This window comes from Salmo trutta, chromosome 22 (assembly GCF_901001165.1).
Source record: "Salmo trutta chromosome 22, fSalTru1.1, whole genome shotgun sequence".
NCBI classification, from domain to species: domain Eukaryota; kingdom Metazoa; phylum Chordata; class Actinopteri; order Salmoniformes; family Salmonidae; genus Salmo; species Salmo trutta.
Window position 1 is genome coordinate 23,404,499 of NC_042978.1, and position 26,096 is coordinate 23,430,594.

The window sequence follows — 26,096 nt, forward strand, 5'->3', positions numbered from 1 at the left end:
AAGTGTGGTTTGCCAAATGTGATTTGCATAGGTGTATTATAAGCGTATTATTATAAACACAGCTGCAGGATATTCTCAATGTGTCCTGTTACACCTTGAACTTCCCATACCACACACGTTGTCATATTTCTTTCATGGACATTAGCATTTGGAAGTCTGACTACGAGTTATCATGAGGTAGTAAGTCATAATTATGAGCACTAATTATATTGGGATACTAAGTCACAATTGTGAGATAGTAAATCATTATCATAATTGAGAAGTAAGTATTTATTATGAGGTGGTATCTCATTATGACTTACTAAGTCATAATTATGAGAAGTCATTATTATTAGATGTTTAAGTCAATGATCAGATCGTAAGTCTGGATCATGGACATTGAATACGTTCTGCAGGCCAACCCCTTTTAAAGGGGCAATCTGTAATTCCAACAAAGAGGACTCCCTGCCACTTTTTTCGTAAACAGCTGAGGAATGGGGAGAGATGTAACCACTCTCCAATACATAGGCACAAGTATTCTCGCATATGGATGCATCAACTCACATCAACAAAGCTCAAATCAATTATATCTCCTCCGTCCTTGTTTATGAATGTAGCCCTGCTTCTTCGGCGGTCAGAGGTTGGGGGAGGGAGTTGGACGAGTGAAAAAAGTTTCTATAACTTTCATATACAGTGGTTGCCTTGCTCGGACCTGCTGGCTGTCAGAAAAACATACGAAGATGGCGTGGCGCTGCTACCGTGCCACGTCTCGATTTACATGGAAAATACACGCAAATTTCAGAGAGTCATTCATATCTACGATCTTATTTGTGTGTTTACTTTTTCCTTTTACCACCGAAGCTGGCTTGTACACCGCTTCTGATCAGGTAGTCGTTTTAACCCCGGATAATGTGGACAGCGTTTTGGTCAATTCTACGGCCGCACTGGTTGTTGAGTTTTACGCCTCTTGGTGCGGGCATTGCATTGCTTTTTCTCCCGTATGGAAAAGTCTCGCAAGCGATATTAAAGGTTGGTTTGCATTTTCCAGTAATATAATATTCAGTGTGTTGGCCTATGACAGTTTCGCCTACTTCCTGGTGTAACACTCGTATTGTTTTTGAACGGGCTTCAAGTTTATATCATCAAATTAATCAACATTTTGTAATTTAAGATGTAAAATTATATTCGTGTTCGTGTATTAATTTACTTTCACTCAATGCATTCTAATAGGTTTCGATTACGAATAGAAACACGCAATCGAAAACGTTCATTAAAGGCATCAGGTTAAATTAAATTAAGGCACGAATATAATTTGACGTATCTTAAATGACCACATTTTCATGAATTTGATATAAACAGTACCGTAGGCGGGGTTTTTACAACGTATTGAACTGGTTGTTAGTAAACCAATCATAATTGACTGGTCATGTGTTAAGTGTACAGTCATGGGTTAAACAAATTTAAATGTTCTTTCTTGCGACATGGATCCATCAATTTGTCTTCGTTTTTCACTTACAGTGCATTCGTAAAGTATTCAGACACCTTTTCTTTTTCCACATTTTGTTACGTTACCACCTTATTCTACAATTTATTCAATTACGGGTTTTCCTTATCAATCTACCTCATAATGACAAAGTGAAAACTTTTTTTTTTATGTTTGCAAATTTCTTACAAATTCAAAACAGAAATACCTTATTTACATAAGTATTCAGACCCTTTTCTATGAGACTTGAAATTGAGTTCAGGTTCAGCCTGTTTCCATTGATCATCCTTGAGATCTTTATACAACTTCATTGGAGTCCACCTGTGGTAAATTCAATTGATTGGACATGAAAGACACACCTGTCTATATCAGGTCCCACAGTTGACAGTGCATGTCAGAGCAAAAGCCAAGCCATGAGGTCAAAGGAATTGTCCGTAGAGCTCCGAGACAGGATTGTGTCGAGGTACAGACTGGGGAAGGGTACAAAAAATGTCTGCAGCATTGAAGGTCCCCAAGAACACAATGGCTGCCATCATTCTTAATTGGAAGAAGTTTGGAACCACCAAGACTCTTCCTAGAGCTGACTCCAGCCAAACTGAGCAATCAGGGAGAAGGGCCTTGGTCAGGGAGGTGACCAAGAACCTGATGCCTGTGTTCATTTGTGGAGATGGGAGAACCTTCCAGAAGGAAAACCATCTCTGCAGCACTGCACCAATCTGGACTTTATGGTAGAGTGGCTAGATGGAAGCCACTCCTTAGTGGAGTTTGGAGTTTGTCAAAAGGCACCTAAAGGACTCTCAGACCATGTGAAACAAGATTCTCTGGTCTGATGAAACCAAGATTGAACTCTTTGGCCTGAATGCCAAGCGTCATGTCTGGAGGAAACATGGCACCATCCCTACGGTGAAGCATGGTGGTGGCAACATCATGTTGTGGGGATGTTTTTACGCAGCAGGGAGGGAGACAAGTCCAGGATTGAGGGAAAGATGAACGGAGCAAAGTACAGAAAGATCCTTGATGAAAACCTGTTCCAGAGCACGCAGGACCTCAGACTGGGGCGAAGGTTCACCTTCCTACAGGACAATGACCCTAAGCCAGGGGTGTCAAACGTCCGGCCCGCGGGCCGGATCAGGCCCGCAAAGGGGTTTAATCCGGCCCGCGAGATGATTTTGTAAAGTATAAAAATGAGCTGCAATTTCTCAAAATAAACTGCTGTTCCAATTGCATCCACTGGATGGCGCAATAGCAATTGTGTTAAGCAAGCAAACTGTTTATACCGGAGCAGAGCAAGTAGGTCAAGCAAGTGCAGCCAGTCCGGATGAGCTACTTTGTTTTGCCCGCGATATTTATTACGACTTCTACTTTTAACATTATTTGCTTTGGCACCCTCATTGCCCCAATATGTCTCTGTCAAAAAAGAGAAAAGTGGACGCGGGTCTGGCGGGTCTGAAGAAACAGCAGTCTGTGTTTACTCACAGCCGAGACATCAGTGACGCTGCAGTGAAAGCTAGCTATCTCATTGCTAATGAAATCGCAGTGGCTTCAAAACCATTTAGTGAGGGTGAATTTGTAAAAACATGCATGATGAAGGCAGCGGAGATTGTGTGCCCTGAAAAGCGCCAGGCTTTTGCAAATATCAGCCTGACAAGAAACACAGTTGCAGACAGGATTTCCGATCTTTCAGTGGATTTGGACAGCCAGTTGAAGCAAAAAGTAAAGTCATTTATTGGGTTTTCAGTTGCAATTGATGAAAGCACGGACATTACAGATGTTGCACAACTGGCCATTTTCATCCGCGGAGTTGATGACACATTGACCGTCACCGAGGAGTTCATGGAGTTGGTGCCGATGACAGATACAACGACAGCAGCTGATATTTTCACCGCACTCGTCGGCGCGCTGGACAGGGTCGGAGTGGACTGGTCCCGCGCTGTCAGCCTGGCTACAGATGGTGCGCCCGCAATGATCGGGAAAAAAGCAGGCGTTGTGACAAAGTTCAGAGAGAAAGTGCAATCTGCAAATGGAGGACGTGATTTTTGGACTTTTCACTGTATTTTGCACCAGGAGGCTTTGTGTTGCAAGTCATTAAAGATGGATAACGTCATGAAGGTGGTCATCCAAACTGTTAATTTCATCCGATCCAGAAGCCTGAATCACCGTCAGTTTGACAGCCTTCTCAGAGAGAAAGACCACATCTATGGCCTGCCATACCACACTGAGGTAAGATGGTTAAGCCAAGGTGCTGTGCTTAGGCGTTTCTTTGATTTACGAGAAGAAATTGAACAGTTCATGGAAGAAAAGGGCAAACCAGTGTTAGAATTTAATTCCGCAGAATGGATGCAGGACCTTGCATTTATGGTGGATGTTACAGAGCACCTGAATAACTTGAATAAACAGCTGCAAGGGCGCAACAAAGTCGTCACGCAGTATTATGACAGCATACGTTCTTTCAAGTTGAAGCTGTCATTGTGGGAGACGCAACTCGCCGGTGGTGATGCAGCTCACTTCCCCTGTCTGAAAAATGTGTGCGCGACCCAACATGTGGCAGACATGAAGCGGTTCAAAGATAAAATAACGGGACTGTTACGGGAGTTTGAGCAACGCTTTCAGATTTTTGGTGAACTGGAGAAAGACTTCAACATTTTTTGCTCGCCATTCACCGTGAATCCCTCTGATCTGCCCGTCAGCTTGAAATAATAGACTTGCAGTGTGACTCGGATATGAAGGGCAAATTTGCCGCAGCTGGCTTGGACACATTTTATCAGAATCTCTTGCCAGGTTACCCCAACTTGACAGCCCTCGCTGCAAAACTGTTGTGCATGTTTGGAACCACATATCTTTGTGAGCAAGTTTTCTCTGTAATGAGCATAAATAAAACAAAGCTGTGCTCAAGGCTCACGCACAAGCACTTGAATCACATCCTGAAGTTGGCTGCCACTCAGGATGTGACGCCTGATATTGATGCGCTGGTGAAAGCTAAAAGATGCCAGGTATCAGGAGTCAACTAAACTATGCAACCCCACTTAAAGTGCTGCATGAGACACCCTGATATAGTTCTGTGATCTGTGATATACTTCTGTGAATCACTGAGGCATTGTGTGTTTGTGTGTTCTTTTTCTTTAGAATTTTCAAATAAACTTGAGGTGTTTTATGATTAATAGTGATGTTGTGCTTGTACTATTGTGGACACACTGTCCTCAGGCTCCAGCTTTATGTTGATCGTATTAAAACAAAGAAAACAATCTGAAGTTGTTGTTTTTAAGTTATATATACCATGATTTTACTGGTCCGGCCCACTTGGGAATAGATTTTCCTCCATGTGGCCCCTGAGCTAAAATGAGTTTGACACCCCTGCCCTAAGCACACAGCCAAGACAATGCAGGAGTGGCTTCGGGACAAGTCTCTGAATGTCCTTGAGTGGCCCAGCCAGAGCCTGGACTTGAACCCGATCGAGCATCTCTGGAGAGACCGGAAAATAGCTGTGCAGTGACGCTCCCCATCCAACCTGACAGAGCTTGAGAGGATCTGCAGAGAAGAATGGGAGAAACTCCCCAAATGCAGGTGTGCCAAGCTTGTGGCGTTATACCCAAGAACACTCTAGGCTGTAATCTCTGCCAAAGGTGCTTCAACAAAGTACAAACTAAAAGGTCTGAATACTTATGTAAATGTAATATTTCAGTTATTTATTTTTAATACATTTGCGAAAATTTCTAAAACCTGTTTTTGCTTCGTCATTATGGGGGTATTGTGTGTAGATTGATGAGGGGGGAAACACTTAAATACATTTTAGAACAAGGCTGTAATGTAACAAAATGTGGAAAAAGTCAAGGGGTCTGAGTACTTTCCGAATGCAGTGTATGTATTCATGTTTTATATGCCCATCAAACTGCAGTGCAAATTGAGACCGTGTGTAGTATCCAATTTCTAAAACAAAAATGTATTAGCCTATGCAGACGTAAAAACATTTTTTTTTTACTTTAAAAAAAAAAATAAAGTTATTATTAACAATTGTTTTCATTTTATATTCCTGTATTCCACTTTAAAATGTAAATTGCGGGATAAAAGCTGTGTGATTCTCATCTTGTGGCTTTTCAGAGTTCAGGACAGCCAGTTTCTCAGCCCTCCCCCTCCCCTCCCAGTAGGCAGACTCTACATTTGATTATTGGAGCATATGATGTGATTTAGGAATTCACATTCTGTCCATCTCATTGCTACTCTTGTTCAAACACCATCCTTTGGAATCCCAAATTAGAATACATTTTGGCATTTCAGGTCTCAGTCTATATGCAGCATCCAATTAACTGTGTAACAGGAAAATAAACCCATGCAATTAGTTTGAAATTGACATAGTTTCCTATTGGCAGCAGGCCCAAACCACGAGGCAGGTTATAAGGCCTCAGATCTAGAGAGAAGCCACCAGCCTCTGGCCTGCTTTCCTGCTGATCATATGGAATAATTGTATATGCTTAGAAGTTGTAGTAATCAGAGGAATATTTATATGAACATTATCGTATAGAATTATGCATTTTTGGTGCATTGAGTTTGAAACTAATTATAATGTCTCTCCCTAGAGTGGAAACCAGCTGTGGATGTAGCTGCCATAGACTGTGCTAATCAAGATAATGGGCCGATTTGTTCCCGTTTTGGTGTCAGGGGGTACCCCACACTGAAGGTACTTCAACTGTTATATTCCACCAGCTTTATGGATTTTCAGTGTCTTACCTCACAGGAACCAATGTATCCAATGTTTAAAAATGAACCACATCACAGATTGTGAGTCATTCATTATCAGCTATTTTGACTCATAAACCCTAACAGTGTTACGTTTCAGTTAGCAACACACTCACTTGAGATTAGTTGTCAAATGTCTGAGTTCTTCTTTTTGTGGTCCGGTGAAAGTCAGAGACCATTTGTCTGAATGAATGAGGGAGCTGCAACATCTGCAGGTGACAAAGTAGGAAGGGGTTTTAGTGGGGAGGGGTGTCCCCTGTTCCTCCCAGTGGTCAACATGTGGCGACCTGCCATCTGATCCTCTCTTTCTCTCCCTCTGACAGTTCTTCCACGCATACTCCAAACCTGACTCCAAGGGAGAAGGTTTCAGAGGTAATACAAATGTTTAGATAATTCCTGGGGCAGATGGTGATGGTGAATGGCTAGTATGAGCAGTTTTGAACTGTGTTGTTCTCTTAGTAGTCCTGTGTGCCTGTATCCTCCCAGGATTTCCTCGTAATGTGAGGGGTTTACGCCATAAGATCATCAATAAGATGGAGACCCATGCGGAGCCCTGGCCCCCTGCCTGCCCCCCTCTGGAGACTGCTAGGTGAGGCAGCATCTTCTGATCACACAAACACCCTAGTGCTCACACATACAAACACTACCTCTAGGGCCTAGGCCATCATGACTTCTGTTTATATTGTGACAATACCACCCTTGGTTTAAAGGTTTTCATGGATAAATGAGGGTGTCTATTGGGTTGTGCCACAGCACATATACTCACACACTCCTCCAACCCGTCAGAAGAGACACTTGAGTTTTACTTTTGGCGTTATTTATCTCTGACTTTACAAGATAATGGTTGATAACATAGGAAGTAGAATAAAGAAAACAGTCAGGAGGTCACATTGATTCCTCTTTTCTGAATGAAAGTGTAAGATCATGAAGTCTTCTTCCTCTTTTGAAGAAGGCGCTATACCATTTGTCATGTGTGTTACATGTCAATGCTCAGATTGTGCTGTTCAATTTCTATGAAGTCTTAATAGAAATGTACTTGATGTTTCAACCGTCAACTATTAGTGATATGTTGTGGTCCCTATGTAAAATGTATTATCCTCCTCGCTCCACAGCAGAGCAGAGCTTGACAACTTCTTTGAGACAAACAGTGTGGGACACCTGGCCTTGCTCTTTGAGACCTCTAACTCATATGTGGGCAGAGAGGTAAGAATTAATTAGCATCAGTCAAGCTACGTGCTTCTCAGAGGGAAATGGAGGAGATAAAATCCTGGGGTGGTCAAATGGTAAACATTCACAAGCACACAAAAACATTTTCTATAGCAGGGGTTGGCAAAAGACAGTGATGTTTTTTTGGCTCCCCTAAGTTCTGATTCAGCCCCTCCCAAAAAAAATTGGGGGGGGGGGGGGAATCTGTTCCCACGAATTCCCACAATGAAAAAAATATATTAAAAAGATGTGATCGTGTCTCAATGTAATCATTTTTATTTTCTAATACAATCTATTTTTGGACTTAGTTGTGGTCAATTTGCAATGTACAAATTATTGTGCCCCCCGACCACCAGCCCCGACAAAAATCTCCCCCGGCTGAATCTAGTTGCCTACCCTGCTGTATAGTAGGCAAACATTGTGTTGACTGTGTCACTGTGTCAACACGTGTGTCACTATGTCAACAGTGCACTTGTGTGCCTAGTAAAACCAATTTGAAACAACATGCAGACAGTCGGTCATTACTGTGTTGGTTGTTCTTCCTCACCAGTTAACTCTGGACCTACTGCAGTATGAGAACATAGCTGTGCGGAGGGTCCTGAGCACTGAGGATGGCCTGGTGGCTAAACTGAATGTGACCGACTTCCCATCCTGTTACCTGTACTCTCCTAGTGGGATCTTCACCAGGCTCCATGTGTGAGTGGCTGCTCTAATACCATCACAATATGTGACAGAACTGCAGATCACTTTCAGCTGTCCTCAGAGTCTGGACCTTAATGTACTGACTCATCAAGAGTTTTTCTTCTATTTTCACAGTTCAATACTCAACAACCTTGTTGTGAAATTTCAGTTGTATTATACACTGCCATAGTAGGATGCCTTTTAACATCTGGCCTCTTAATGGGCTCATGGAATTAAAATATTCTATTATTATTATTCAATATCATAATACTTTGTATGATGATTCCTCACCCCGTGAATTAATCTGCTTTCTTTTGCTTTGTTTTGCTTATTTCCATAACTTGGCATGCAAGAGGAGTCTTTTTAGTTGACAAATGCAAAAAGGAAATGATTTATTACAGATTTATTTATTCCCCCCTCCTCTTCCAGGGCGTAGAGGGAGTTTAATTTATTGCATGGATACAATAGCGTTCCTTTCCTGCGGTTCACCTGCTAAACCACCCCAACGTTGCCTCGCGCTGCGACAGATGGTCGCCCATTGAATACGTGATTGATCCGGGGGGGGGGGGGGGGTCGCACATCCGTCATGCGTGTGCCTCTCCCAGGTGAAAGCGGCCCCTCCCTCCGACGCGTGCCTCTCCCCCCTCTGACACGTGCCTCTGTGCTCTGGGGACCCCCCAATGAATAGTGAGTCTAGTGTAATTGAGTCCCAGGCAGGGGTGGGCCGGGCGAACTCGGGCCTGGAGCGTCCTCCTGCTCTCATTGGTCCACAGGGTGGTTTGGCTGGCTGGTAAGAACAGGGAGAAGGGTAGCAGTCTTTTTTGTTCCTTTTGTAGGGTTAGTAGAGAGGGAAATGATCAGCGATGGTATTTCAGCACCATCTGTTCACCAGAGGAGAGAGGAGGGCTTAGTGAGGAGACCAGGGGCCCACCTTTGGTCTGTTGAGGGCAGGCCCTGGCACATGCAACCACTTGTATCCTGCTCCTAGACAGAGAAGCTAAAAACCTTATTTTTCCACTGTAGCTACAATATACTGCGAGGTCTGTGTTGTTATTCTAGTGGGAAGGATTTTTCACTTGTTTCCATGGTTAAAATCTTCCTGTGACTGGTGCCAGATTAATAGAAATTCATCAGTCCTAACTGTGAACTCAACTGTCTGCTTGGCTGTCTTCCAGACAACTTGAGGCCCGGACCTTCTACACCTACGCCCTCCAGAGGCTTCCTGGGGTAGTGCGGGCCGGAAAGCCACTGCCAGTGACCTCTGACCTTGCGAAAAACACAACAGAGGACCAATTGAGACCATTCAACAGGTAAAGCATTTTAACTTGACAAAACAGTAATAGTGTCCAGAAAAATAAGTTCCTAATTTTTAGGTATAAGATTTACCAATGTAACCCCATTGATTCCATGACAAAAATGTTGAATTCTGTGTGTCGTCAGGTCTCGTGTGTATATGGCAGACCTGGAGTCTACTCTGCACTACTCTCTGCGCATGGAGCTGGCAGCTCACCCTGTTATCAAAGGAGAGGCACTGAGCGCTCTACAACGCTACATCTCAGTACTAGCGAAGGTGAGTGGACAGGTTTGCTGCTCACACTGAAACTAAACCATACCCATACTGAACACTAACCTCACCCATTCATCCTCTCTCTGTTCATATCAGCCCTAAAGATGGTTGGCTGGCTGTTGTCAGGGCTATGCAGTTATGACGACATGCCACTAGAGGGAGAGTGAGACAGTGCTTTGGATTTGTTCAAGGATATCAGTTGTGAAACAGAGGCCTTCCATTTAGCTGCATAATTAGATCTAATTCAGTTTTGCTTTAAAGAAAATATATATGAAAATATGGTCCATCTAATTCACCAAATGAACAAGTGCCGTTGTTACTTGGTTCAAAATTCCTAATGTAATACCGTTAAGTGTACAATAACTACACTATTACGTAGTTCTTACATGCTTATACCTTCACACCCCAAAATGTGTATCACAGTAGGAATGACTCAATGGTGAGCCCAAAATTGGAGGCCATTGACTTGACAGGACACAAGGCGCTCTTGGAGAAATACTTTATTTGCTTTCCATTGGTTCCCCACCTCTTTTTTTTTTTTTTTTTTTGTATGCAGACATACCCTTTTTTTTCCCCAGTACGGAAAAAACATTTTTTAGGAAATGTATGCATTCACTACTGTAAGTCGCTCTGGATAAGAGCGTCTGCTAAATGACTAAAATGTAAATGTACCCTGATTAGGATTTCTTAGAACTGGGTAAAACCCCTGCCCCACCCCTCACCTCCCCTACCAGCTCTATGCTACCCAGAAGTGTGCCAGGGATCCCAAGACAATGACCTCCCCTACCAGCTCTATGCTACCCAGAAGTGTGCCAGGGATCCCAAGACAATGACCTCCCCAGTCCTGCTCGTAATGGCTGTGCATCAGGCAGCCTCTCCTCCACCAATCTCTGTGATTATTTCAGACTCTCTAGGGAGGGATTGAACGGACTATGGGAGGGTTTTTCTCCAGCCCCCCATTAACTCCAGTTTGTTTTGTCAATACCTCAAACTCCCTGTGGTATTTGTCAGTGCCCCACAACAATGTCCTTGCTGAGACTGTAGCAGAGAAAGCAGGCATTGTAGCAGTATTTATTGACGTTTGTCAGACCGTTGCCTCAACAAAGGGGTTGTATTCAACCTGTCTTAGGGATGGTTTGGACCAATACAGACAAGTGAACCATGTGTATAAAACCATGGTCTGTCTGTTCATGCTCAATCTCTCGTATCCCTTCAAGTGTTATGACCAAATGGCAGACCGCACAGCACTGTTTACCCGTCTACTTGATAACACGCACGGCATATCACAGCAAACTAAGATTCTTAAACTTCCAGAGTGACTGGTGTAATTGGATCATCCTGAGAATGAGTCACTGTGCACAGAACCTACAGCTGGTCTCATACCGATGACACGCTCCTGACGCTCAGCTGTCAGCTGTGTGCTCCCACATCACAGTGCATCTCTGTCCCAGACAGGACGTAAACAAGTTAGATTTTCTTGCGCTGTGATATTACTAGATTTACTGTCTTGTCAACCAGAATCCAGATTTATGAATCCCTACATGTATATGAGGATTTAAAAAAGTGGATCTGGGAAGCATGAGAGCATTACAAAGAGGTTTTAGGATTACCGTTTCTATCCTGCTTTCTTGAAAGAAGCCTCCTGCAGCAAGGGAGGGAGGGCCAGGGAATAAAACAAGGATTTAGGGGGAGCTTGAGCCCAAATCCATCTCTCTCCCGTGGCGCATGGCTCAGTGTGTCCATGCTAAGGTTAGCAGTTAGCGGAGGTGGATGGTGGTGGAATGTGGCTGTGTTAACTGATTGGCCTCAGTAATACTGTAAGGGTAGCCCATCAACCTCTGGACTCCACCAGTAGGACAAAGGCCTTTGTTTGTTGGGTTGTGGCTGGGCTGTGGGCATGACAGATAGGTCCACTAGGCTGCTGCATGCAGGGAAGCAGTTAGGCAGCTTTTACTCAGTGGCATGTATATTGGTCCCTGAGGTTGAATGAGGCAGGATTAAAAAGGGCTTCCCCGGGCCAGGCCGACAGATGCATTCTATTTTGAACGTCTCTCGGAGGAGACTGTGGTTTCTCAAGTGCTGATACTAATCGGATTTAAGATGACATATTGCCGGGGGAAGTGGATTGTCATGGTCCTCTGAGAGGCTGGGGGAGGGGGCAGGGGGTTAGGTTTGGGGGTCAGGTGGGGGCTCTGATAGTGGTTAGAGGTACACTACCAGAGAAGAGGTCACTCGGAGAGATCCTTCATGATGGGGATACAGTATACTGTAGCATTGATTCATCACACTTGATATGTTCATGTTTGCCAATCAAATACTTCAGACCAGATTACTACTAATTTCCCAGCCAAATATGTTGGCCTTTGCTTATGATTTAGGAAATAGATACGCAGGTGGAGAGCAGAACATGCTAAGTGTTTGGCTCTGGTGAGCAGAGCCCATTTGCCTACCCGTCCCCAATTTTCTCGCTGTTAAATTCAAATGTGTGTTAATGAGCTTTTCAGCCTGGTTAGTGCCTAGTAGTCCCCAGACCTAGGCGTCTCGGCCGCCCGGCCGATAAACTAATTGTCCTCCTCAGCAGCAGCAGCCGGGGGACCTCTTTTGTATCCTGTTAACACCCCACCTGTAGTACAGGATTGGGTATCTGTGTCTGTGAATACCCAAACACCATCTTCTTAGCTGAATGTCTCAGATTAAGGGAGCAAATGAAACCCTGTATGGGGCTGTGTGGGCCACAGGGGTTAAGTAAATCTCCAGGAGCCTTTTTAAGTGGGCCTGGTGTAATGGAGATCCAGTTAGAGAGTGATGAATAGAACCATGAGCCAGGCCCCCAAATGCTGCTGAACAGATGGCCAGGGCAAATTGAAAAGACTCTGCAGCACAAATCAAAAAAGGTGCACCTCTGGGATGATGTCCCCCCCCCCTGGCCAGGCCCCTGCCTCTGTGTCGCACTGATGGGTTTGTGCCACCGTGCCGCAAAAGGGCAGCACTGGCCCACTTCCAGGTCCACCATATTCACACTGCTGGATGTTACTACACTGTTTCTTGCGGGTGTGTGCATCTGATTTTATTGTTATCTACAGGCTCCTCATAAGTAGTTTTCACCATGACAACACCAGAAAATGCTAATGAACTTAGTCCATCGTGACTGAGACATCTTACCTCTCTGTTTTGAATGGGAAAAGGTTGCCATGACAGCCTACTGTTTATTTGGTCGTCTCTTAGCCGTTAGGGTTAAATCCAGGTCGACCTGTAGAATCTAGTCATTACTAGTCATAGCAGTATAGTGATGGGTCTTCCAGGGTGGCTGTTGTAAGGGTTCTTTAAGGATAGGAAGTGGCTTTACACCTCCAATCAGCTTGTTCTGTTGTTAATGCCTCCCTGTCTTCAGCTGACCCTCTTCTGTCACCATCCGTCTCAAACACAAGGCACTGGGATTTCCTCCCTGCCTCCCATAGTGGCCCACTGTTAGTTGCAGTGTTATATTTCCACACACGCCATGTTGTCTTTGTATTTCTACTTATTAGGGATCCCCATTTGCTGCTTCCAAGGCAGCAGCTACTCTTCCTAGAGTCCAAACATATTAAGGCACTTACATTACACATAAAACAAAATATAAAAAAGTACATCATATAACATTATTACACCACTACATATCTACAATACAAAATGTACAATACCACCATACAACAATATTTCAATGTACGTGTGTTTAGAGCGTGTGTGTGCTAGTGTGTGTGTGTGTGTGTATGCATGCATGTGTCTGTACCTGTGTGTTCGTCTCTTCACATTCCCTGCTCTTCAATGTTTTTTTTATCTGATTCTACTGCTTGCATCAGTTACCTGATGTGGAATAGAGTTCCATGTAGTCATGGCTCTATGTAGTACTGTGTGCCTCCCATAGTCTGTTCTTGACTTAGGGATTGTGAAGAGACCTCAGGTGACATGTCTTGTGGGGTATGCATGGATGTCTGAGTATGTGCTAGTATTCTAAACAGACAACTCAGTACATTCAACTTGTCAACACTTCTTATAAAAACAAGTAGTTATGAAGTCAATCTCTCCTCCACTTTGAGCCATGAGAGATTGACATGCATATCATTGTTAGCTCTCCGTGTACATTTAAGGGCCAGCCGTGCTGCCCTGTTCTGAGCCAATGGTAATTTTCCTAAGTCCCTCTTTGTGGCACCTGACCTTACGACTGAACCTGCCTTGTTGTTAAGAAGGTAGAGCAGTGCTTTATTATGGACTGACTTACCCCCCATCATAGCTACTGTTTTATCAACATGTTTTGACCATGACTGTTTACTGTCCAGGGTTATTCCAAGCCGTTTAGTCACCTCAACTTGCTAAATTTCCAAATTTTTCATTTCACGATTTGAGGTTTAGGGTTTAGTGAATGATTTGTCCCAAATACAATGCTTTTAGTTTAAATATTTAGGACAACTTATTCCATGCCACCCATTCTGAAACTAACTGCAGGTCTTTGCTAAGTGTTGCAGTCATTTCAGTCACTGTAGTAGCTGACGTGTATAGTGTTGAGTCATCAAAGCCAGTGGCATGTTGTTAGTTAAGTTTGAAGAAAGTAAGGGGCCTAGACAGCTGCCCTGGGTAATTCCTGATTATGTTGGAGAGGCTTACATTAAAGAACACCCCCGGTGTTCTGTTAGACAGGTAACTCTTGGTCCACAATATAGCAGGGGGTGTAAAGCAGTAGACTATGATCAATAATTTCAAAAGCCGCACTTAAGTCAAAACAGCCGCCACAATCTTTTTAATCAATTTGTGTAAGTGCTGTACTTGTTGAATGTCCTTCCCTATAAGTGTGCTGAAAGGCTGTTATCAATTTGTTTACTGTAAAATAGCATTGTATCTGGTCAAACACCATTTTATTTTTTTACTAAGGGTTGGTAACATGCTGATTGGTCGACTATTTGAGCCAGTAAATGGGGCTTTACTGTCACGACTTCCGCCGAAGTCAGTTCCTCTCCTTGTTCGGTCGGCGTCGCCGGTCTTCTAGCCATCATCGATCCATTTTCCATTTGTTTTGTCTTGTCTTCTCACACACCTGGTCTCAATTTCCCTCATTACATGTTGTGTATTTAACCCTCTATTCCCCCCCATGTCTTTGTGTGGAATTGTTTATTGTAAGTGCATGTGCACGTTTTCTCTGGTGCGCGACGGGTTTTGTACCCATTTTTGTTTGTGGTTCTGGTTACCGGTGGTTTTATGAATAAAACTACTCCGTTGATTACCAAGTTTTGCTCTCCTGTGCCTGACTTCCCTGCCGCCAGTTACGCACTCCCTTACAGAATTCCGCACCGCTAATGGAGTCAGCAGGAGCAGGTGCCCCTGGTATAGGGGTGGAGGAGTGCATCCGGGAGCATGCAGCAATGCTCCACCATCTTGGCACCGCCATGGACCGTGTTGTCCAAACAATGGACCGCTGGTAGAGACAGGGAGTTCTTCCAGCACCTCCACCAGCACAACCGGGGTCTCCACTACTCGCCCCCCCTTCTCCTGGTCCCAGTGGGATTCGTCTCGCCCTTCCCCGGGAATACGACGGGACGGCTGCAGGCTGCCAGGGGTTCCTGTTGCAGCTCGACCTATACCTGGCAACCGTCCACCCGGCTCCTTCGGGCCTTGAGAGGGTGTCCGCACTCGTCTCGCGCCTCTCTGGGAAAGCCCTGGAGTGGGCCAACGCCGTGTGGGGAGAGGGAGATGCGGCGTTGGACCATTAGGTAGAGCGGCGGGTGAGCGCCTGTTCCATCTGAGCCAGGGGACGTGGAGCGCCCAGGAATTCGCTCTGGAGTTTCGGACCCTGGCCGCTCACGACAGGGCCCTGATCGACCATTATCGTTGCAGTTTGTGCGACGACGTCCGTCGGGAGTTGGCCTGCAGAGACACCACCCTCACCTTCGACCAGCTGGTGGACCTGTCCATCCGGCTGGATAACCTGCTGGCTGCCCGCGGACGTCCAGATCGGGGTCTGTCGGTTCCATCCCCCCGCACCACCTCTCCAATACCCATGGAGCTGGGAGGTATTGCCGCCAGTTACGCACTCCCTGACATTTACTAAGGTAGCGGATTTACTTTTCCTTCCCTCCAGGAAACTTTCTAATTGGCTTAAATCAAATAAATGGCAAATAGGAGTGTCAATATCATCCGCTATTATCCTTAGTAATTTTCCATCGAAGTTGTCAGACCCTGGTGGCTTATCAATGTTGATAGACCGCAATAACTTTTTCACCTCTTCTACACTTACATCATTTGTTCAGTTATACTTGGATGTGTAGTGCCAGCCTTTGTTACTGGCATGTCATGCTTAAGTTTGCTAATCTTGCCAATGAAAAGGTCATTAAAGTAGTTGGCAATATCAGTGGGTTTTGTGATGAATGAGCCATCTGATTCTTGACAACGACAGAGGTTAGAGAACATAAACAAACAGTACAAGAAACAGTCATGACAAATCCTCCGTTGTCGTTTTTACTAAATTAGTGGAAAAAACATTACACGTTAAGTATGGCAAAAGCGGGTTTAGGTGAAATTTCTAAACTCAGACAGATGGCATGACAGATGGACTTCCAACTCATAGTAATAATAATCTATTACCACACAGTACAAAATATACTGTTTAATTAATTAACCTCTTACATCTAGGGGGCAGTAATTTCACGGCTGGATAAAAAACGTACCCGATTTAATCTGATTATTAGTCCTGCCCAGAAACTGGAATATGCATATAATTATTAGCTTTGGAGAGAAAACACTCCAAAGTTTCTGAAACTGTTTGAATGGTGTCTGTGAGTATAACAGAACTCCTATGGCAGGCAAAAACCTGAGATGCTTCTGTTCAGGAAGTACCCTGTCTGAACATTTCTTGCCCTTCTTGATTATCTCTATCGTTTACAAAGGATCTCTGCTCTTACGTGACACTTCTCACGTCAACAATGGAGTCTCACAGCCCGGGAAAAACAGGAATGATGTAATTCAAAGCCCTGGCTGAAGCACACGAGAGCAAAAGCTGAGTGGTCAGTCAATGGACTAAGCCTTAGGCGCGTGACACGCCCCGCCCCCGGCTTTCGGTTTTTTCCTCAGATTCCCGGTTGGAATATTATCGCTTCTCTACGAGATAAATTGCATAAATATTGGTTTTAAACAGCGGTTGACATGCTTCGAAGTACGGTAATGGAATATTTAGAAATTTTTTGTCATATTTTGCGTCATGCTCGTGGCCGAGATTTAGCGTTGGGATAGTGTCTAGAACGCACGAACAAAACGTCGCTGTTTGGATATAACGATGGATTATTTGGGACCAAACCTACATTTGTTATTGAAGTAGAAGTCCTGGCAGTGTATTCTGATGAAGAACAAGCAAGGTAAGAACATTTTTCTTATAGGAAATGTGATTTTGGTGAAGGCTAAACTTGCAGGGTGTCTAAATAGCTAGCCCTGTAACGCCGGGCTATGTACTTACATTATTGCAAAATGTGCTTCATCCGAAAAGCTATTTTAAAATCGGACATATCGAGTGCATAGAGGAGTTCTGTATCTATAATTCTTAAAATAATTGTTATGCTTTTTGTGAACGTTTATCGTGAGTAATTTAGTAAAATCACCGGAAGTGTTCGGTGGGAATGCTAGTTCTGAACGTCACATGCTAATGTAAAAAGCTGGTTTTTGATATAAATATGAACTTGATTGAACAGACATGCATGTATTGTATAACACAATGTCCTAGGTGTGTCATCTGATGAAGATCATCAAAGGTTAGTGCTGCATTTAGATATGGTTTGGGTTTATGTGACATGATATGCTAGCTTGAAAAATGGCTGTGTGATTATTCCTGGCTGGGTACTCTGCTGACATAATCTAATGTTTTGCTTTCGCTGTAAAGCCTTTTTGAAATCGGACAGTTTGGTTAGATAAAGGAGAGTCTTGTCTTTAAATAGCTGTAAAATAGTCATATGTTTGAAAAGTGTAAGTTTTCGGATTTAGAGGAGTTTGAATTTCGCGCCCCGCCCATCATTGGATATTGGAGCAGACGTTCCGCTAGCGGAACGTGTAGATGTAAGATTAAGGGTCTATTATATGAGAGGAGAGTTAATGATGATGATGATGTTTACCTGTAATGTTGTCTTGGGCAGTACTTCCCTGGTCGTCCTGTGGTGAACAACCTGCTGAAGTCTGTGGACACGTGGCTGAAGGGTGAGAAGGACACAGAGCTGTCCTACAGCTCTCTGAGGGACGCTCTGGACAACACTGCAGAGGTGAGGGGTCAACCCACCAGCCAATCAGACAAACCTGAGGCAGAACCACTCACCATATTGTTGATGAGCCAGAGTCAAGTGATTTTTTTATAGATGATAGCTGAAATATTTCAGGCGTAGAGTATCAGCACACAGGGAAGTAGGTTTACGTAATGCTGTAAATGAATCTTTGCTCACAGCCTTGTGCCAGCATATGTATTATTGGAAAATGTATGTGTTGTTGATTTTGGATTAAAGCCGACATGCCTATAGATTCCCCAATTGGACCAGTCACTTAGTGACATCATTAGCTTTTAGCAGCCGAATCAATGAAGAGGTATGAACCAGCTCCTCTAAGAAATGGACTGGTGTCGAACAGTATGCACACACCGAATCTTTACTATCGACTTTGAAGTAATTCTGTCAATCACAGACTCTGCAATCCTGGGCAGTGGCAGGGAGGAAACGACAATATGTCAGAAATATGCTGTTTGATCAAAGCATGTTTTACCAGTGTTTCCTTCCCTTGACCTGAACACAATCTCACCACTCCGTTGAGGCGTTTCCATCAACCTGGAATCACCATGATATAGAATGAGAATAGTATGGCATAGAACGTGCTCCCACTTAACATGACATGTTGCAGTAAAATAAATCAGATGTATTTTCCATGTCCTTACTTGGCCTGTTTTCATTAATGTAAACTAACCTCTTATTAAGAATCCTTAGACAAAGCTGTTTCCATATAATCTGCTCTATGAGAAGATAGGTAGACATCAATCAATCTTGAAAAGTGTTAAAGTAAAATAAATCAAATGTTCAAATTTGATTGGCTACATACACATATATTTAGCAGATGTTATTGCTGGTGAAGCAAAATGCTTGTAAATGTGTGTGTTTGTGTGATCAGGTACCTAATGCTGCGTTGCCTAAGGGGGTGAGGTGGGTGGGCTGCCAGGGCTCCAAGCCCCACTTCAGAAGGTACCCCTGTGGCATGTGGACCCTTTTCCATGTCCTTACTGTACAGGCCGAGGAAGCTGCTGACAAAGGTAGGAAAAACTCACTAAACAACAGCTGTTTGTCTTTATGATTACATGATCACTAACTTCAGTTAATTCAAGAGGAATGTTCCTGGGACCATGGTAGTAAGTGGAAAAGGGATGTTAGAAGCTAAAACAAGTCCTCCTGCCATGTTAGCCTGTTATTGCGGCCTTTAGAGCCTCCTAGGAAATTGGCCAGAAGTCAGCAGCCATTCAGTCTTGGAGGAGTGAGTGTGCCCAGGCGATGAACCATGACACAAGTGTTTCCAGTCTGTTAGAACCCCTATGGCTCTCTGGGGACAGATCCCTCCAGGTCATTGAGCCAGTCAGAAGAGTGTACAGCGTTCACACAGGGGCTGCTGCTTTCAATACAGGGATATGGGCCAGCTAGGGGAGAGCAGGGTGGGGGGAGCCCATTGGGGACAAGTGCTTTGTGGGGCTTTGTAAACAAATTAGCCTGGAATGTTTAGTGGAATGTTTTGCAGTGACCGTATTTAACTGCACACACTTGCACAACATTTAGACAGTCCCACACAACAACTCACACACACTTACTTCAGTGTTAAATTCCGTAAGTAGCCTATACAAAGCACTTTTTTTTGTTATTTGTTCTGTTTTCTTGTCACAACAGCATCTGAAACAGTTCCTAATTGTGGGTGGGTCAAAAGGGATTTCTTTAGATTAGTGGAATATGAGTGGTTAATAATGGAGGCAGCTGACCAGCACTCCTCTCCTGGAGGGCTTAATACCAGGGCTTATGGGATGGGGTGGAAAGGGGGGTCACATAACCTGCAGATGGGCCAGCAGGGGACCAGGGGTGTCCATCTGGCCCCCTGCGGATGGACCTCTGGATTAGGCCTCCACCCTACCACCACGGATCATCTGAGAGCAAAATAAGGCTTTACTGTAGAGAATTAAACACAACAAAAACCTGCAGCAGAAATTTCGGTGCTGGTACTGGTGGTGACATCTGCCAACCTGGTTGTTTTTCAGAGCACATTGACTAAATACTGGTATTCATGGAAGATATCAGAGCACCGTGGGAATGCCCAGAGGACTCAGGATCCAGGCCCTTTATTGTCCTGTTATTAACCACTAACAGTTTAGTACTATCACTATCCCTGTCCATGTCTGTTGTCCATGTTTTGATGTTTCAAGCCTTTCATAATAACTGGCAAAACATTTTAAGGGACCTTTGCACCTTTTTTACATTGTGCCAAACCCATATGTCCATAGCCATACTAAATGTATACGAAACAATACAGACATTGCTTGCTGCGATTTTCAAATGTACAATATTAGACTCCTTTTCAGCAGTACACATCATACTGATGTGTATAACAAGTATGGTTAATCTTGCTAATGACTTCCTCCTCCTGTGCGTTCTTCTCCCCAGACCCCCAGGAGGTGCTCCAGGCGATGAGGTCATACATCCACAGTTTCTTTGGCTGTCAGGCATGTGCCACCCACTTTGAGAACATGGCCCAGGAGAGCATGTCCCATGTGGGGACACTGTCCTCCGCCGTGCTATGGCTCTGGTCCCACCATAACCACGTAAACAATAGACTGGCAGGTAAGGACGTATGACAAATGTTACTGCTACTTCCATTGAGGACGATTGGTCTTTAAGACTGAACCTCCACCAAGTAAATCATAATATGCTAATTAGTACGTATAGAATTTGCATTACTATAGAGTAGTATGATAAATTGAAATGTCTCCTACAGTGGTCACCATTGTCCATACAATAACGTTAGATAAATGTGGCCCCCACAGGCCACTGGATATTTCCCTCTCCCACTTCCACCCTAGAGGATCTCTTTCAGCCTCTCACTCCTTTAAAAGGGCCCCTACGGACCCCCCCCCCCCCAAGTGTCCCAACTCTACTCCTAATCCCTATAATACGCCTGGCGATCCTCTAGGCAGACACCAGCTGTCCCCCCTCACTCCTCCTCACCCAGTCTCCCCCTTCTCTTCTTCCTCTCAGAGATTAGCCCTCCTTCCAGAAGACTGAGATTCCCTGCCCTACCCTAGCCTGTCTAGAGCTCACTACAGGTCAACAGTAAATACTAAATCTATGACCTTAACTGTAGTGCTAAAGACTGCAAACGGCCAAGACTTCAGCCCTGATGTCCGTGTAATTTTAATGTGGGCTATATGGCTGCTGAGTTGGCTGTTAGGGCCATCATTTGAGTTTATTTGGCACAAGCCTGTAATTTTCACCTCACTTCGTTGAATCACATTGTTGTCGTTTCTGTGTGGTGGTGGTGACTCCCCCATCCTCAATCCCCTGGACAGCCTGTGTCCTGAATAACAGGGTAGAGGGGCGTGTGCGTCCCCTTCTGTGCTTGTCCCTGGTCCCCAGACACTCCTCCCTATTAGGACTGCATGTCTGTCCCTCCCCAGAGAGTCATATCCTTCGCTTGACAATTGATATGGCAACAATCTCCCAGAGTGAGGACCATCAGCCTAAGAGCTCAATTTCCAAGATGCTTGTGACAGCAGTTGGCACACGCCATGTCACCTTCATCACGCTTCCCCCTGTTTTGTAATCCCTCACCAGGATGCTTCAGGTTGTGACGTGGGGTTTGGGGGCAGGGCCTCAAGGGGTGGGCTTGGCTGGTGGGGAGGGGATGGGGCAGGGCCTCGAGGGGTGTCTTGGCTGGTGGGGAGGGGATGGGGCAGGGCCTCGAGGGGTGGGCTTGGCTGGTGGGGAGGGGATGGGGCAGGGCCTCGAGGGGTGGGCTTGGCTGGTGGGGAGGGGATGGGGCAGGGCCTCGAGGGGTGGGCTTGGCTGGTGGGGAGGGGATGGGGCAGGGCCTCCAGGGGTGGGCTTGGCTGGTGGGGAGGGGATGGGGCAGGGGTGTTGGTAGCATTCAGTAGCAGTATCTCCTCCGTCGGTCCACCCCCTCACAAACCCCTCACGCCTCTGCTTCTCATCCCAGTCTTCCCCAGGGGGAATGTACTCTCCTATTCCCCCTCTCTTTCTCTCACCCCTCCCGCTCCACCTCCTCGCTAAAGTGGGGCTCTTTAGCAGCTCCCACTGTCCTCCTTTCAGTGGCAGCCATGCATGAAGCGGGGCCTATTTGTAAAGCAGCGACGCAATTAATTTAGCTGGCACAAAGAGACCCTGAGCCGAGCCTGGCTCGGCAGCAACAGCAGACCTGTCCTGTTGCCACTTGTCAACAGGGTGAGATAGAGACGCATGTCTACAGACAGCAGAGCCACGGGCCTGCCAGGGCTCAGTGAGGAGGGGAAGGGCGATGCTGAGGAGGCTCTCTCTGTAGTGCTGCTGGAGACTGGAGCAGCTCGTACTGTATCAGCCTCATGCTGTTGGTTTGCTTTGTAGAGCATCACTCTGCAAATCTACCAGTCTGCCTACATTAATACTGCTCCTCTGTGTCCTGTACAGTAGATCTCCACATTGAGAATTAGTGCTGAAGAAAGTATTTTGATGTGGTAAATAGATATTTCTTTCTACTTCATTAATATTTATGGGATGCTTTGAATGACATTCCCTGACAAGCCTTTGTTACCGTATCAGTATACTATTGCTGCTGTAGTATCATTACTATTGCTAAAGTCACCCCTGGAAATGAAAGGCAAGGTGGTTAGAATAGAGACATCAAAGACATGTCGTCATAAGGGGACGGGATATGAAAGCTGTCACGCTGGTGAAATGTATAAAAGGCCCCAAGCCCAGCAGGACATAGTAAAATTGATGTATCTCTTATGTAAAGTGCTGTATGCAGAGTACATACACACATGCATATGACTGAGATTAATCTGGGGGAGAGACGGGGGATGTAAATTGACAGCGCTGTAAAGTGACAGAACTGCTGCAGCTTTGACTTTCCTCTCGCATGGGCGACGACAAGCAATTTATTAGCAGATGCCTCCATTTGGGGGGCTAAAGAAAACATGTAAAGCAAAAAAAATTGTAATTCATTAAAAGGAGAGCTCCCCTCTGGAGGTGCCCGCTTTCATATTCAATTTGGAGATTGGGCCGTCTTCAAAGGGGTGTGGAGGTAAGGGGTTCGGGGTCTGGGAGGGGGGGTTCGGGGTCTGGGATGGGAGGGGGGGGGGTAGCTGTCCGCTTGGACGACGTCTATTATCTCGCCACCCCTCCCTCCGGGACGTCCCAGAAGCCCATTGATCATTGTTAGACCCTGTCACACTGTCACACACACACACCGAGACATCACACACTCATCCACACACGATGCAAACACACTGCACTTACTGCTTATTATGAGCCATGTGGAGAAATGGATCTTTGTAATGTATTCAAGCATCAACATAGATTATGCATGTAAAAAATACCTCTGTTGTCTTGATATCAGTTTAGTTTTATTGTGTGAGATGTCATCAGTATGTCCTTCTATTGGACCAGCCAGTTTTACCTAATACATTTACATTTCCACCAAAACAGTTTACCCTCTCAACATGACTGTGTTGTTACCTGTATCATTTATGTTAGCTCTGATAAGTAAGCACACTTACTCATCCTAAGTAACCGTCTCATTCCTGCTGACCAGGTGCTCTGAGTGAGGATCCCCACTTCCCTAAGATCCAGTGGCCGTCCCCAGAGCTGTGTCCCAGTTGCCATGGGGTTAAGAATGGAGAACACACCTGGAACCAGGAAGAGCTGCTCACCTTCCTCCGCTCCCACTTCTCCTCTGAACACCTCCTCTCTGACTACCTGGAGGAGGAGGCCCAGCTCCTCAGCAGGCAGAAGGAGAGGCTGGTCACCAGGCATCAGGAGCAGGAGGCCAAGAGAGGAGCAGAGAGGAGGGCCAGGCAGACCCAGGACACCTCGGTCAAACCACCGCCGGAGGAGGAGGAGGAAGTGGCTAAAGAAGAGCCAGCAGAAGAGGAGGCGGAGAGGGCAGGAGGAAAGGTGCAGATGTCTGAACCCCCACCCTGGGTAAAGCCCAAGGCAGATGTGTCCCACCAGCCCCAGCGCAGGCCCAGCATTGTGGGGCTGAAGTTCAGGCCGCCCCAGGAGGAGATTGTAGACCTGGACGCCTTCATCAACCAGCACTACAAGGCCCTCCGCGCTGCAGCCAGAGTGTCCTCTCGTGTCAAACTCAGGACCCTGCAGAAGAAGGAGCAGCCTGGAGCTGGCCTGGAACAGGGGCCAGTGCTGCTGCTGGGGATGCAGCCCGTGGAGCCGGAGGACTTGTTAGGGCAGCACAACATGCTGCAGAAGAGGATTCTGACAGGCAAGTACACTGGGTCAGAGGAGGAGGGGGCTCTGGAGATGTACCCGCACCCTAACAAGAGGCGCTGGATGTCCTTGCTGAGCGTTGGCTTCTCCAGACTGGACATCAGCCTGTGTGTGCTCCTCTACTTCCTGTCCTCAATGTGTCTGCTGGCCATGTACCTCTTCTTCAAGAACTGCCGGCGGCTGCGACGGGCCAAGGTGGCTTTGCCCTGAGTCAACATTACCTGGCAGTGCTACTGTAGATTTACCCATACTGTGACGCTGTGGTCAGTTCTGAAACCCTCCAACGGAAGGATTCGTAATGTTCCGCATCAATGGATTGCTTCATGGTTCTTGCATTCAGGATAATAATTTATGACCACCAAAAATGTAGCCTTTTTTGACCACTTCTAAAGGATGAATTAAAACACCAGGGAATTAATGGGATTTTATGATTTTTTTGTGAATACAACAAAAGGGGTTTATTTGATATTTATTGTAATTCTTAGGCTGTATATAATGAAAAATGTAATTTGTGAAAAAATAATCACTGTATATAGTTTTATGGATAAAAGCCCTAATGTAATATGCGAAACACTGCTCTTTTCTCTTAGACCTGTCACTGCCAGCCTTTCCAAAGAGTTCTATAAGCTGTGTACTCTACCAACTATTTTATATTCTTAGAAAGAAATCAACCTCCATTAGAAAATGTGATTTTACAAAGAGAAATGTGCCTTGAATGTCATTTTGGAAAAACGGTGCCTGAAAGTAGATTATCCATATTGATTTTAGCATAAAGCAAGTAGATGTTTCCAAATAAACAAAGATGCTATATGATAAAATGTATATAGTATGTGTGGTCAGATTAATGTTTATTGTTCACACTATAGAATTAGTTCTTATTCTATGGTTCACACATCCTGTTCCAAAGTGGTCTAAGTTGTGACTGGCCATGCCATGCTATTGTCTGATTGGCTAGTGCATCCTACATGTCCCAATTAGTTTTGCACAATAGAGTTTAGACATTAATGAAGTGTTGTAGAGCAACACTTGTTCACAAGGTACAAAATAAGCAGGATTGGGGTTTTGGCTAGTGTCCATTACATTAGGCTTACTGGTCTCACTCAACATGAGATAGTGTGTTTTGCTTTGCTTATCTCAATCAATAAAATTATTTTTGCTAAGATTGTGCATCGTTGTAATTGTTCAATAGTGGACTTTGATCGTTCTCCTGGAGCAAGTTGCACTGTTAGAATATACACTATAACTACCTTTCTGCTGTTTTATATCTCTCTACAACTATAGATTAATGTAAACCAAATGTATATACAGTATACCATCAATATCCAAAGTACCTGAGATGCCAGATTATTCTCTTTTTCTGTCCCTCCACAGCTTTCCACTTTATGTTTTGCATGAGGCCTTATGAGTAACATCCAAATGTTTTGTTTTGAGGAAGGGGGTGGGGTAAGGAGTGGTGGGGGTGTCTGTAGGTTGAAGGAAAAAGCCTGTTGCCATCTGGTCTGTTGCGCTAGCTAAATCCTAACAATTTCATTGGGATTATAGCAAGTGAGTAATCCAGCTTTCCTTTGGGTTGTGGGAGATTACTGTGAGGATTAGCTCCCACCCGATAATAAACTTTATTAAAACGCAATCGGCTTTCAGGGTCTCTTCCTTCACACACTTGGAAGTGGGCTCTGCTGGGGGTGTTTCAACCGTGGATGTGAAGGCCGGGTGGATACCTTTGGGAATGGAGGGTTTTGCTGTGGTCCAGATTACAAACTCATATGAAGGACAGTAACGCTTGATCTTGAGCTTTGTGTTTTCCTGGAACATTGCAGTTCACCCATCCCGTGTCCCCGCCCCCTCTCCAGTCCAAGCCCTCCCTGTCTCCTGGCTTTCACATTGGCAGAGTAGAGTAGAACCATGGTCACAGCAGCCAGCTCTCAATTGT

The 26,096-nt window shown here is 45.1% G+C and overlaps 1 protein-coding gene across 2 annotated transcripts; it reads left to right on the top strand.

Moving 5' to 3' along the window:
- The first annotated feature begins 466 nt into the window (after positions 1–466).
- Positions 467–25,332, top strand: LOC115158401 (sulfhydryl oxidase 1). Of its 2 annotated transcripts, none has more exons than XM_029707306.1 (12): positions 467–1,008; positions 6,034–6,134; positions 6,517–6,565; positions 6,680–6,782; positions 7,309–7,396; positions 7,950–8,095; positions 9,256–9,390; positions 9,521–9,650; positions 17,795–17,917; positions 18,807–18,945; positions 20,333–20,509; positions 23,475–25,332. In XM_029707306.1, the coding sequence occupies exons 1-12, from the start codon at positions 720–722 to the stop codon at positions 24,374–24,376; spliced, it is 2,382 nt and encodes a 793-aa protein (XP_029563166.1). In that variant the 5' UTR covers positions 467–719; the 3' UTR covers positions 24,377–25,332. The 2 variants fall into 2 exon arrangements, with proteins under 2 accessions (XP_029563166.1, XP_029563165.1); XM_029707305.1 differs by having other exon boundaries at positions 468–1,008; positions 7,306–7,396.
- The last annotated feature ends 764 nt before the right edge of the window (positions 25,333–26,096 follow it).